The sequence below is a fragment of the Equus asinus genome, chromosome 13 (genome assembly GCF_041296235.1).
Source record: "Equus asinus isolate D_3611 breed Donkey chromosome 13, EquAss-T2T_v2, whole genome shotgun sequence".
NCBI lineage: Eukaryota > Metazoa > Chordata > Mammalia > Perissodactyla > Equidae > Equus > Equus asinus.
The window spans coordinates 20,205,508-20,218,303 of NC_091802.1; the positions used below are offsets into that span (position 1 = coordinate 20,205,508).

At 42.0% G+C, this 12,796-nt stretch overlaps 1 protein-coding gene across 1 annotated transcript in view; it reads right to left on the minus strand.

The window, feature by feature from the left end:
* NLK (nemo like kinase) overlaps window positions 1-8,444 on the minus strand; it is a 162,648-nt gene extending 154,204 nt beyond the window's left edge. The window contains exon 1 of the mRNA XM_014862121.3: window positions 6,859-8,444. Coding sequence (XP_014717607.1) covers window positions 6,859-7,316 — 458 coding nt within the window. The 5' untranslated portion in view covers window positions 7,317-8,444. The remainder of the gene's footprint in view (window positions 1-6,858) is intronic.
* Between the last annotated feature and the right edge of the window lie 4,352 nt (window positions 8,445-12,796).

Consider the following 12,796-nt stretch of genomic DNA (forward strand, 5'->3'; position numbering starts at 1 on the left):
ACTTTCCACAGAAATCCCTCCTTCATGTTCCCATAATATCCATGGACTATCTGTATTGCTGCATTTATGGCAATGAATTATAATTATTCACTTACAAAACTCTCTCCCCCACTAGATCATAATCTCCATTAAATCCCTATCATCCAGCACAGTGCCTGGCAACAGTCAACACACAATAAATGAGTATTCTAAGAACAAGTGAAAATAATATTTTCTCATGTTTTTATTTAACGGTTTCAAATTTAGTTTCAACTCTCCATCAAGACTCCCTGAAAGCAGGGATGTATCATTTTTCACACTGTTTACTTAACTGTAAGCTCCTTCAGGACAATATTATGACATCTTTATATCCCAGTACCAAGCACAGAACAGATAATAGCAGAAGCTTGGTAGAGGTTTGCAAAATTATTTCTAGAACTAAACATCCTCATTAGTGCCTACAATAGTGCTGGTCCATAGCAGGTTGACAATAAAAATGCACTGACTAGAGATTTCCAACAATATCAAAACCTTCTACTTTTTGATAGTAGATATGATTCAACCAGCAAACTAATTCAAAACTCAGATGTGAAACTGCTTTTAGGTAAAGAGCATCAATCATGATCAATGGCAGACATCCCTGTATACACTCCCTCTACTCACACAATAACAACTATTAAAGCTCAACTCAATGTAGTTTCCTTAGAAGTCATCTTTTCATAATGCCAGAGTGCCAGTGCCAGAATTTTTTCTAACGTCTCTTTGCTAGGTACCTTAGAACTACTGACTATGTCTATGATGACTTGTCACATGCTTATTGACAGTATTACAACTATTGCCTCTGTGTTACCCCCAAGCAACAAGAGGATCAAACTGACAAGCTATTTTAGTTAGCAAATCATTGTTCATCTGCACTAGATGACCCAATCAACAAATAATTCACTGGAGTATTATGGATGCACAGAGAATCCTAAGTAAAACCCAAATATAATCTTATAATGCTTCTACCCAATGGCTTCTTTCTCTTTGGTTGGATGACAAATGGAAAAGTTTCTCTGGCCTTGACAATTTCCATCAAAGAAATCCAATCAGCATATTAAGGAAATATACAGTATATAAACAGTTGATTCTTGAACTGCCAGGATCATCAACAAATCTAATAAAAACCACCAAGAATAGCCACTCAATTCTACAATATAGAAGTCAGTGAAAACTCTAATGCTCCAAGTTGTGAAGATAATAAAACATTCCAATACTCCATTAGAGGACAGCTTTTTATATCAAGGAACATTTCTATAGTTGCCTATGCTTTGAGGGTAAAGCCCCAGAACTTAGATTCAAACAATATTCAGTTGATACATTTTGCAAATATTCTTCTTCTAACATAGCATATGAAAGGGAACTATAGGGGCCAGCCCCGTAGCTGAGTGGTTAAGTTGGCGCGCTCCAAATCAGCGGCCCAGGGTTTCTCCAGTTTAGATCCTGGGTGCGGACCTGGCACTGCTCATCAGGCCATGCCGAGGCAGCATCCCACACAGCACAACTAAAAGGACCTGCAACTAGAATATGCAACTATGTACTGGGGCGGGGGGAGGGGGGGTACTTTGTGGAGAAGAAGAAGGAAAAACAAAAAAAAAAGAAAAAGAAAGGGAACTATATTTGCCCCCAATTCTTCTTCAAGACCTGCACCAGTGGTACTAATTGATGGCTAAAAATGTCGTATATAATTTCAAGGGATACTGTTGTTTCAGCTTGTTTGAAAAGGCAATTCTTTCTGAAATGTCTTTTTTTAATAAAAAATATTTGTCTTTCTTCTTCTAAGCTGATATTCAACAGTGTAACATGAAATTTCTCCCCAAAAATAAAACGAGTTTCTTGTGTTGTGGTTTTGTTTTATTTTTGGTTTTCGAATACAATTTGGGTAATCTTCTCAGGAGCCTAAGTACAAAATGACTTCCAGACTGTGGAGTTTCTATTGCCAAGAAACCAGTTCGATATCATTAGATTGTGTTACTTTATTCTCTAACTCTCTTTGCTTTCTCTACTCTATGACCATGAAACTACAGTTTCTAAAAGTAAGTTCGTTTGTAGTTAAAATTAACAATATAGATCTCCACATTTCTGGTTTCACACGGATGCTTTGTTATGTCTAGAAGAGCAACCGTTTCCTTTTTATGGTGCAGGCTTTGCTTCTTCGAAGCCCTTTTCACAAAGCAGACCCCGCAAAGAATCCAGCTGTGGCTGTTAATCTTGGCTGATAGAGAAACTTCTCAATACTACAGATTCTTAACCTGTAAAATAGGTTAACAGTTAATAACAAAATACACTTTAGTATACTACTCTTTCTGATGCAACTAACTCCAGGATTTGCCCCAAACATATCCCAAAAACATTCCCCATTTTTCCAAATTATAGTTTGCTATTTGAGGACGAAGAGGAGGACCAGAGAAAACATCAGAAAAAAATGATGCCTCTAATTTTCACAAGATGAGCAAGCTCGACAATCTCCGCCATACATAAGGATTTACACTGAATAATTTTTCATTAAGTCACACATATTTCCCCCATCTCACTGGGATCTTCTTTAGCTATTCACACACTTTCATCCAAACAAGCAAAATGAATTTCCACTAAAGCTGAACTTTGACAGTGAGGATGTCCTTCACTTGTTATATCCTGAGAAGAAAAAATTAATTTCCTTCTCAGTACGTAAATCCATAATACTTTCTAAAACAGTGCAAATGATCTAACTAGAACACCTATCAAGTCCACACAAACTTGTATATTATACAATTTTTATGTGTTTGTTTCTAATTGAGAGAACAGGACAGAATACATCCCCCCCAACTCTAAATTCAACCCTCCTTATCTCCCTGGCAAATAGTACAACTAAGGGGACACTCCACGGTATTTAAAGTCATGTCTCCAAAAATAGTCTGCATGTTGATTTCACCTGGTAAATCGGACCATTTATGAAGCCACTTCCATGCACATTAACACGACAATTTGATTTTTCTACCAACAGTAACTATGACAAAAACAGTTAACATTTATTGAGTGCTTACTGTGCTAGACAATGTATTCATTGGTTTAGAAGGATTACCTCATTTAATTCTTGTACCAATCCTATGAGACAGGTGCTATTATTATCCTCATTTTATAGATGAGGAACAGAGAGGTTAAACAATTTATCAAGATCACACAGCTAGTAAGTAATTAAGTATCACTACAGTGATGCTTATGTTTTGAATTACTTAAAGCAACCTGCTGAAAATATTAGACTAATAAAATTCAAGTTTTCCAACATTACTTGGAGGACAAAGGCAAAAGACCAAATGGATCACAGGTTCTTTGATCTTTCAATTAATCAGATAAGTAAAAAACACTAATTTTATAGAGTAGAAGGTTTTCCCAGACTCACTCTTATCAAGGTGGCAATAATGTGCCATTAATTCAATCTATGATATTTTAGGTTGCCAGTGTCAAAACTGCCCAGGTTTAGCAGTCCTCAAACCTCTCTCCATGTGGTTAACTTCCTCCAACTCTCTAAAGTATACACTTCATGAGCCCCTGAATTACAGTATTATACTGGAATACTCTTTGTCCCAAAGTTGTCACATCTTTAAGCACAGCATACTTATTTTCCTCTGGCAAATGTGAACTACAGACAAAAAGGTATTTATAATATCCTCACCACATGACTGAGGTTTCTGTTTCTGGGTGGTTTTGTGTTTTGGTTTTGCATCATGAAAATGTCCATATAGGCATTTGGAAGGCTTGATATCTGATAAAGAAGGTCAAGGTATACGTGACCCTTTGATAACCCATGAACAATATTCTATCAGTGGCAATGAATGTATCTTAGGCTACCCCATGATCATATTACCAGGTAAAGTGGAACTCTCTGAGATAAAACACAGCAGACAGTTGTTAATGAAACCTTAATTGAACTGTCAAAGCACCATCTTGACCAGCAAGCTAACAAGTAATTCACCAGTTTTACACAACTGTCCAATACTGATAAGTTATTCCACTAGTTAAATTCAGCAGAAAGATAAATCAAGCCTGGTAGACTAAACTGTTTAGCGACAAATCTGAATAGCAAAATGCTGTATCACTTCTACAAATATCTCTCCTTGTCCACATAGAGGAACAACACTATCCCTCAAAATTATAAGCAACGTTTTTAGCCATCAGTTAGTACCAGTGGGTGCATGTCCAGAAAAAGAAATGAGAGCAGATACAGTTCCCTTTCATATGCTATGTCAGAAGAAAAATACTTGCAAAATACATTAAATATATTTGAATCTAAGTGAATCTTATAATGCCCAAGTAGTTACATGGTGCTTTGAATCAAATGAGGTATCGCTGGAAGAATATTTCTACGTTCCATTTTAATCATTTTAGAAAATAGTTTTTTCAGACTCATTAGGTGCTTTGTAAATTAAAAAGAAAAATTCTGGTTCAGTTAGTTAAAAATATCTTTAGTTTAGGTTTCAGAATCCTAGTGCAAATTCACTCTGGTTTGGTGTTCAAATCTCTAGTTTTAACAATCTTACTCAGGTCATATAGCAGTTAAATTCCAAATATAATAATCAATTCAGACAGCAAGTCATCAATATGTAAATACAAAAATAGAAAACCATTTGCATACTAAAATACACACCTGGAACTCTTCCCCTTTTTTCATGCCAAATTTTATTTCACCTGTGACAGCTGATAAAAACATTCAACGCAGCTAATGAGAAAAACTTGGTTAAAGAACAAAGAAGGACCTGACCAGGAGATCAAGTAGCCAAGTAGCACAGATGCCCCAGCACTGTACTAGGTGCTGGGGAGAAAAAAAACGTTCTCTAGTAGACACAGTCCTTACCCTCAAGGGGCTTACAAATGTAGCCAGTGACATAAGGCAAACAAAACAACTGGTGTAGGACAGAAGATGGTAGGCAGAAGGAGGTACTTCAAGTGCATGGAATGAAGTCCACAGGGGGCAAAAGGGGTCAACCAATGAAAGAATCTAGAATGGTTTCAAATGAAACACATTCGGATTTTCATATATTGGTAATTCAGAATACCCACTACCAGAACGTTTGCTGTGGGAGATGTTTCAGCACTCCACTTCCTCTCCTCCCTCCCCTTTAAAAAAAATCCTTTCCCTTAGCACCGACTTGAAGTTAAAACTTTTACAAGTCAGAGCACCATTTGATTAAAATGTAGGTGAATAACACCTTTAGAATATAGTCAAGAACGCTGCAACCCATTTCCCTGTCAGTATCTCATTCTTAGCACTGGATGCAAAGCACTAAAGAGAAAGAAAGCATCCAGGTCTAAGAAAATCCAAACAAATTCTCAGTAAATCAATGACAAAATTTAAAGCAAGAAACAACCTTTTTCCTGCCCACCCTTCCCCCTATCCCTCAAGCTTTGAAATCCTCAAGGGTAAGGCAAGGAATGGAAGTTCACAGTGCAATCCCTGAGGATAGGATACGGAAGGGAAGAGAGGAAGGCAGGAACAGGCAGGTCCCTGAGCAGAGCGACTGAAGAGGCACCATTATTGACCACACTCTTTCCCACCAGGAAATCCCACACACCTTGGAGAAGGGAGCGCTGCAGCAGCAACCTCCATGGAGAGCTAGCTGGGAAAACACCGGAATCTACTAGTTAAAAAAAATATCAGATCACTCAGTAACCTAGACGATAAAATCTGAAATAAAAATAAAGATGGCCCGATATAATGCAAAACATGATACTCATATCAATTACAGCCTGAAAGACAATAACAAAAGGAGATATCTACCAGGCTAGTTCCAAAGAGTTCATTTTCCTGTGGTTATGGGGGCTTTTCTAGATGTTAACAACAATCTATTTTCGAATGCACTGAAAACATCAATTCATCTATCCACACCAGAATACTTAATCCTTGGGAAGAAAACTCAGTTTGCTCTAGTTTTGATAGGAATAGGACCCTACAATGATAAATACATTTTATTATAAACTACTAATCTTCATCAGAAGGGTAAATAGACGAAGTGTTGCACATAAGAAGCCTTTAGACTTTCAAAAATATCCTAGCACTAGCAAAAGTAGAGTAGTTTCATATGTTTAAAAAGTATACTTCCTACTACAGCAACCAACGAACAGATAACAGCAATTTAAGAGGCACTAAATGACACTAAATAACACTAAAACATTATACTGAATGTGGGCCACTGCATAGCTACAGTCTACTGACCTCATTTGTGGTACTCATGTGTGATGCTATATTTAATGCATTCTTATCAAAAGGCTAAAGCTACATACTTCCCAACTGTAGCTTTATGGTTTAAAATAAACCACTCAAGCAACAACGTAACTGGTTCAAGTAAGAACCCTATCTTCCTTCTGGGGATCAAGATCACAAAGTAAGCAACGAAAAGACGGGAAGGATAGCAAAGTATATCCCAATGACAAGGCTATCATAAGGAATCCAGTCTGGGTCAGCTGTGACATTTGCTACAATTGGACAACTGATTTCAAACTAAATCAAACATGAGAGATGACCAAGGTCTTTGGAGGAATAAGCATTTCATACATTCATCTATTGATCCTGCATTCAGTGGCTTGCTAAGGTTCTAACCAAAAGTTTGGTAGACAGCAAACTTCTTGTGTATTACTCATCAGAGGGTGCTCCACCAAAATGTGCCATGACTCAGAAAGTGTAAGCGTAGATAGCCAACGCAGTAGGCCTCTTTACCACCTAAGCCGGGGTAAGTGGCTTCCTACAACTGAGTTGAGAAGCTTGCTCCACTTGGGTCAACCTGGAGAAAACCACGAGAGATGATTCTCCCAGTCACAACCATAAGAAACCTCGAGACGTTGAGTCTTTCCTATGATACTCACCAGACGACACCAAAGGCTCCGTATCCGATAGGTCTATCCGGCTCAATATCCAGCTGCTGTTGTGGATGATGCGAGTGCTGATGATGGTGCGCCTTAACTGTGGCAGCTGCGGCAGCCTGTACCTGAGCTGGGGCTGCTGCAGCTGGTCCAGGAGCCTGACCCGGTGCCGGTGATGGGAAATATGGCTGTTGTTGCCCAGGGTTTAACATGGCTGCAGCTGCGGCCGCTGCTGCGGCTGCCGCAGCTGCCGAAGAAGTATGCTGCTGGACAGGGTGTACCGCAGCAGCCGACCCCGGATGAAGATGGTGTTGAGGGTGGTGGTGGTGGTGGAGGTGAGGAGGAGGGAGGTGTGGAAGGTGATGGTGATGGTGGTGGTGGTGACCTGCTGCTGCTGCAGATGTACCGCCATTGTAAGCCGCCATCATTTTTGCGTTGGCTCTTGCGCCACAAAGAGACATTCAAAAAAATGCCCTTTGATTGGAAAGCAAACTGGGTCAAGCTGTCATTTGGCCATTTAAAAATGAAGAGAAACCACTCACTCCACCTCAAAAAACATGGAGCGGAACTGGCTCTATGTCTTCATCAGTCAATCCAAACGAGTTAGAGGATCGTGGTGTTTAATTTTGGGGTGAGCGTGTGTGGAAGGGTGTGGGTTGCCAAAAAAATAAAAGAACATAAAAAAAGGAAAAGAAAAGAAAAAGGAAAAAGGGACCCCTTCCCCCCAGGTTTCCTGCCACAAGTGGGTACTAAAACTCCATCCTTACTTCGGGGGAGGTTCCAACTTTGAATGTGGGAATAAAGGCCAAACCTCCCGACCCCCTGAACTCCACACACGAAAAGGATCAGGTAACACACCACCCTTGGAATCTTGTAAGAGGGTTGACTCATCTACCCCTTCCATTCCCACATCCTTTTCTAAACACCTACCACCTCCTCAAAAATACAACTGTAAAAAATTCCAACCACCCCAAATTTTAAAAGATAGGGGGAAATTTTCAGGGAAACCAGCTCTCCCCCCCGCCTCGAACTCTCAGGCCTTCCTACATCTCCCCCTACTCCTGGTCAGGCTGACCTGATTGGAGGGGGGGTACAAAACTTTCCCGAACAGGAAAGAGCCAGGGAAGGAGGCAGGAGGGACCGTGAGCAGAGGAGGCGACAGGGCAGGACGGAGAGGAGAAAGAGAACCGGGGCAAAGTGAAGGTAAGGAGGTGCAGGGAGGAATGAAAGAGAGGTGGGCAGCTCTCGGACGCCCAGAGGGAACCGCCCCGGGATGAGCTCAGGGACCCGGGGCCAAAGAATACGCGCCCCGGGAGGCGGGCGGGGTGCAGTCGGAAGCGGGCTGACTCCTGCCCCCGCCGCCGGCTGCTTCTGCTGAGGAGGGTTGGGGGGGAGAGCGGGTGGGTCCCCCCAGCGCGACGGCCCCCGCAGGGCTCAAGGCTGCTCCGTCTCCCCCCCTCCCCCCCACCCGGCTTCCGTCCCCGCGGCCGCTTTCTCCTCAGCCGCTGCGGCCGCTTTCTCCTCAGCCGCCGCCTCCTCAGCCGCCGGTGCCGCCGCGGCCGGACTCACCTCCCCTAGCAAAGCCGGATAGAGCGGAGCCAGCGGCGGACACGCGCAACCAGCCGCCGAGGCCCCGCCCCCGCCTCACACTGACCGGCTGCCCTGGCCAATCCACGCCCACCTGTCCGCGTCCGCCTCCAATCCTGGGCCGGGAGCTTCAGACAGGCGCACTGTTCGACCAGTGGCAACAAGGTGTGGGTCTCCTGGGGAAATCCCGCCTCCGACCCGCGATGGACAGAGAGAAAGACCAATCAAAAGGCAGAGTTTGACCTGACCGACAAGGCTAAAAGCGAATTAAAAACCAACGGTCTCCGTGACATTTTCATTTGCCTCTCTCCTCTTTTCTTTTTCTTCTTTTATTTTTTTGGCAGGAGCAGGAAGCTGCGTGATAATCCCGCCTGCAAAAGCTGGAAGAGAGGGTGGAATGAAAGAACCAATCAGGAGCCGAGAACCAAGAACAGAGCAACCAATCCTTGGCTTGAAGATGAAGTGGGACGGGACTGGGGCCAGATAGACACTTGATTTGACAAATGGAAAAAAAGATTGAGCTCGGTCCCACCCTTCAGATCTCCTATAGGTCAGAATTGTGGAGAATTCGCTGTCATATCAGCGACGACCTCTTCAGGGGGCGGGGCCAAATAAAGGGGTGTGGTCTAAAGAAAAGGGGCGGGGCAGAGACAAGGAAGGCGGGGTCCAGATCATCGCTGGTCTATTGACAGGAGCAATCTAGTATCCCATTTTAAGATGTAAGAATTGGAGAAATAGGATGAGCAAAAAGGGGTGTTGAGCTTGAGAACCTGCAAGGTCCAAGGTTACTAAAGAAAATAGTCATAGAAGAAACTAAGTAGACTGATGGTTCATAGCCCAACGCTGGTTCTCCATGGCTGATCCTGATCTTGGCAAAAAGAGGCATTATCTCCAGCACTCACATCCACTCTCAGTGGACATAAGGCTATCCATACAAATTAAAACAACGACAGTAATACACTTAACCACAAAAATGACAGTTTTCTCCTGTATTTTCTAAGTCAATAAGTTCTTGTCATTGAACTCTTACTAAAATAACATTTCTTTCACTTTCACATAACCTCACTCATCTGAATTTACTTTTCTTTTAAAATATGAAACAATAAGCTTACAGATCCTTATCCTTATTACAACTCTGCACTCAGAACCCTGGAGATCGTCTATGATTCCTCTTTTGCCTGCCCACTCTTCCCCTTCTAATCAATCATCAAGTCTTAAACACTTTGAAATACTTCTAGACACCCCATCTTCTCCCCAGTTAGCACAGTACTGTATTACCCAAACTCACATCACTGACATCTTTAACGAATCTCCCTGCCTACAGGCTAGCTCTCCTCTAATCCATCCTCCACTGAGAGCATAGCATTCTTTTAAAAATACAAGTCTGACCATGCCCCTACCCTTGAATAAAGTCAATAAGTTTAAATAGCGCAACACCATCTGGTTCCCGCCTTCCTCAACAGCCTTATCTCTCACCTCCACCCTCTTTGCTTCAGACATTCTGAACTTTTTTCAGTACCTTAAATGGTTTGTTGCCTCCAAGCCTTCCTGAATATCTTTGGCCCAAAACACTCCCCACCCACCTTCCACTCCTCTAACTTATCGTTCAGGCTCCACATAAATTTTACTTTCTTTTTCTGGAAAGCTTTCCCTAACCCTGTTGCAGACTATGAATTTGGTTCTGTATCTCCATGGCACTGTCTCCCTCATAGCACTGAGAACTCTATATTTTAATTGTTTACTGAGTTTGACCAGGATAGAAAGCCTGTCTGTCCCACTCAGTGTCATATGCCCGGTTCCTAGGGCAGTGTCTAAAAGGTGAAGAAACTCAATAAAGATCTGCATGAGTTACGGAGTGCAGGAGAAGCGGGTACCAATCCAAGCTCTGCCATTTACTAGCTTTATGGCTTAGGCAATTTAACTAACCTTTCTGAGTCTCATTTGCCTCAACTGAAAATGAAGATAATAATATGTGCCTCATCAAGTTGAGGTGAAGATTAAATGAGGTGATGTATTTAAAAGTTCTTGGTAAATAGTGAAAGTTCAGTATATGTTCATTCTCTTTCCCTATCCCCATCTTCACGTAATATTTGGGATGCCTTTCCAATTTCCCAGTGCATATCAGTGTCCTCCAAAGAGTAGTTTCCTAGAAACTTCTTAGAAATGCAAAGTCTCAGGTTCTACCCTAGACCTACTGAATCAGAATCTCTTGGCTGGGGTAGGGGGCCAGGAGTCTGTTTAACAAGCCCTCCAGGTGACTCTTACACTCAACAAAAGTTTGAGAAGCACTGGCCTAGAGAAAAAGGGCTGAGTCCTCTTTAACTTTGTTTACTTTTCAGCACCCAGTATAGTACCTAGGACCTTGAAAGTGCTGGATACATGGGAAATAAAGAAATACATCCAATCCACCAGAAAATGATTACATATTAAGAGCTACTTATTCCTTCCACAAACATTTATTGAGCTGTGTCTAGGCATGGTGCTAGGTTCAACAATGGGGGAGGGGAGGTACATGAATTAAAGTCTCTGCCCTCTGGGAGCTCTAGGTCTGGTGCAGGAGTTTCCAAAATGGTGTGTGCACACTCCGGGTGGTGCACAAATGAGCCATTAGGCTCCACGAAGAAATTAATACAACTTCTATTTCTGCCTATTTTTTATTGCATCTTTTAAAAATGTCCATTTTGTCAGTGTTTTATAATGTACATAATATATGTAGTGTACATACATATAATTTATACATAAATAAAAATACATAAATTGGAGATATATGCTAAAAAAATTTTATCAAAATTATTGGGAAATCACTGGTCCAGTGACCATTTAATGTTTCTGGTTTAGATCAGCTTTGGCCGATGGAAATAATGAGAGCCCCATATGAACTTTTAAATGTTCTGAGTCAGATTAAAAATTTAGAGGAAACAGGCAGAATTATTTTTAATGTATTTTATCTAACACAACGTATTCAAAATATTATAATTATAATATTATTATACCATGTTATATAACATGTTACGTAATCAATGTAAAAAATTGTATGTGTATTATAGTTTGATACTAGGTCTTCAAAATCTGGTGTATATTTTGCATTTACAGTACATCTCAATTTAATTAAAAATTCAATTTCCTCAGTCACACTAGCCACATGTCAAGTGCTCATTAGCCTCATGGGGCTCATGGCTACCATATTAGACAGCACAGATCTAGATCATGGGTTTGAATCCCTGTTCTGCCCCTTACTAGCTCTGTGATCTTGGGTAAGTTCCTTAACCTGTCTTAGTCTGAATTTCCTTGTCCATAAAATAGAGAAGATCCCTGACTTCTCCAGTCGTTGTGATGATTCGAATAGACAATAACGGAGAGCTCCTCATCAGTGGCAGTAAGTGGGGTGTTTATTATTAGTATTACAATCCAAGGCAAAGTGTCCTAAGTGTCAGATGAGAAATACACTTTGGGCACTGCTCAGCTCATGTCCCCAGCATTCCATCCACGTGGGGCTGGTCTGACAGCCACCCAGTTCCCCTGAAACACATCACCAGACAGTACAATATCCGGCCCTCTCCATTGCGTTCCATTTTCAGGAGCTGAGCATGATGAACGAGAAGTCGGAAGTGAGTCAGCAGGATAGCACTTAGAGCCTAAAAAAGCAAGCAGGACATCAGAATGCATAAGCAGGAATAGAATGTGCAGGAAGTGGGAGGTGATCCCTTTTTTCCAAGAACTGGCTCCCCCAATGAGTTGTCTGTGGAGACTGTAGAACTTGGGCCAGGCCTGGGGGATTACAGGACTACAAAGGGAGCAAGTCACAGTCAACAGCGCTGGGTGCTCAACACATGTTATCTCATGTGATAAATCATCACTACACTCCATTTTTAAAATGAAGAAACAGATTCAGGAAGGCAAAGAAACTTACCGAACTTCACAAAGCTAGGGAGTGGCCAGCTCCCCAGTGTGTAGTCTTCCCACTGCACCACACAGCTAGAGGGAATGGTGGGGGAAGCGATGCTCTGGAGTACAGGGAAGAACAGGCCGAAAATTCTTCCATTTTTTCAAGCCTGACAGCCAAGGGGCTTCCTCACTGGGTCCATGATACCTTGTCAACATTTTTTATCCAAACCTTCCGGAGGTGGGAGGGAAGAACCACCACTGGCCTTTCAGCGGCACACCCTTCTGGGTCATGCTTCCTCCTGCAGGCCTGGAATATCCTTCCACCTCTTCTACCCAAGAGTTACTCACTTTTCAAGGCTCTGCTCCTGGAACCTCAGATCTTTTGTAAAGCCTTTCTCTGATAGGAGGCCCCCTGGATCTCTTCCTCTAAGTGGAACTTAGACCTTCAATGTCTGCAACGTTTATTTGA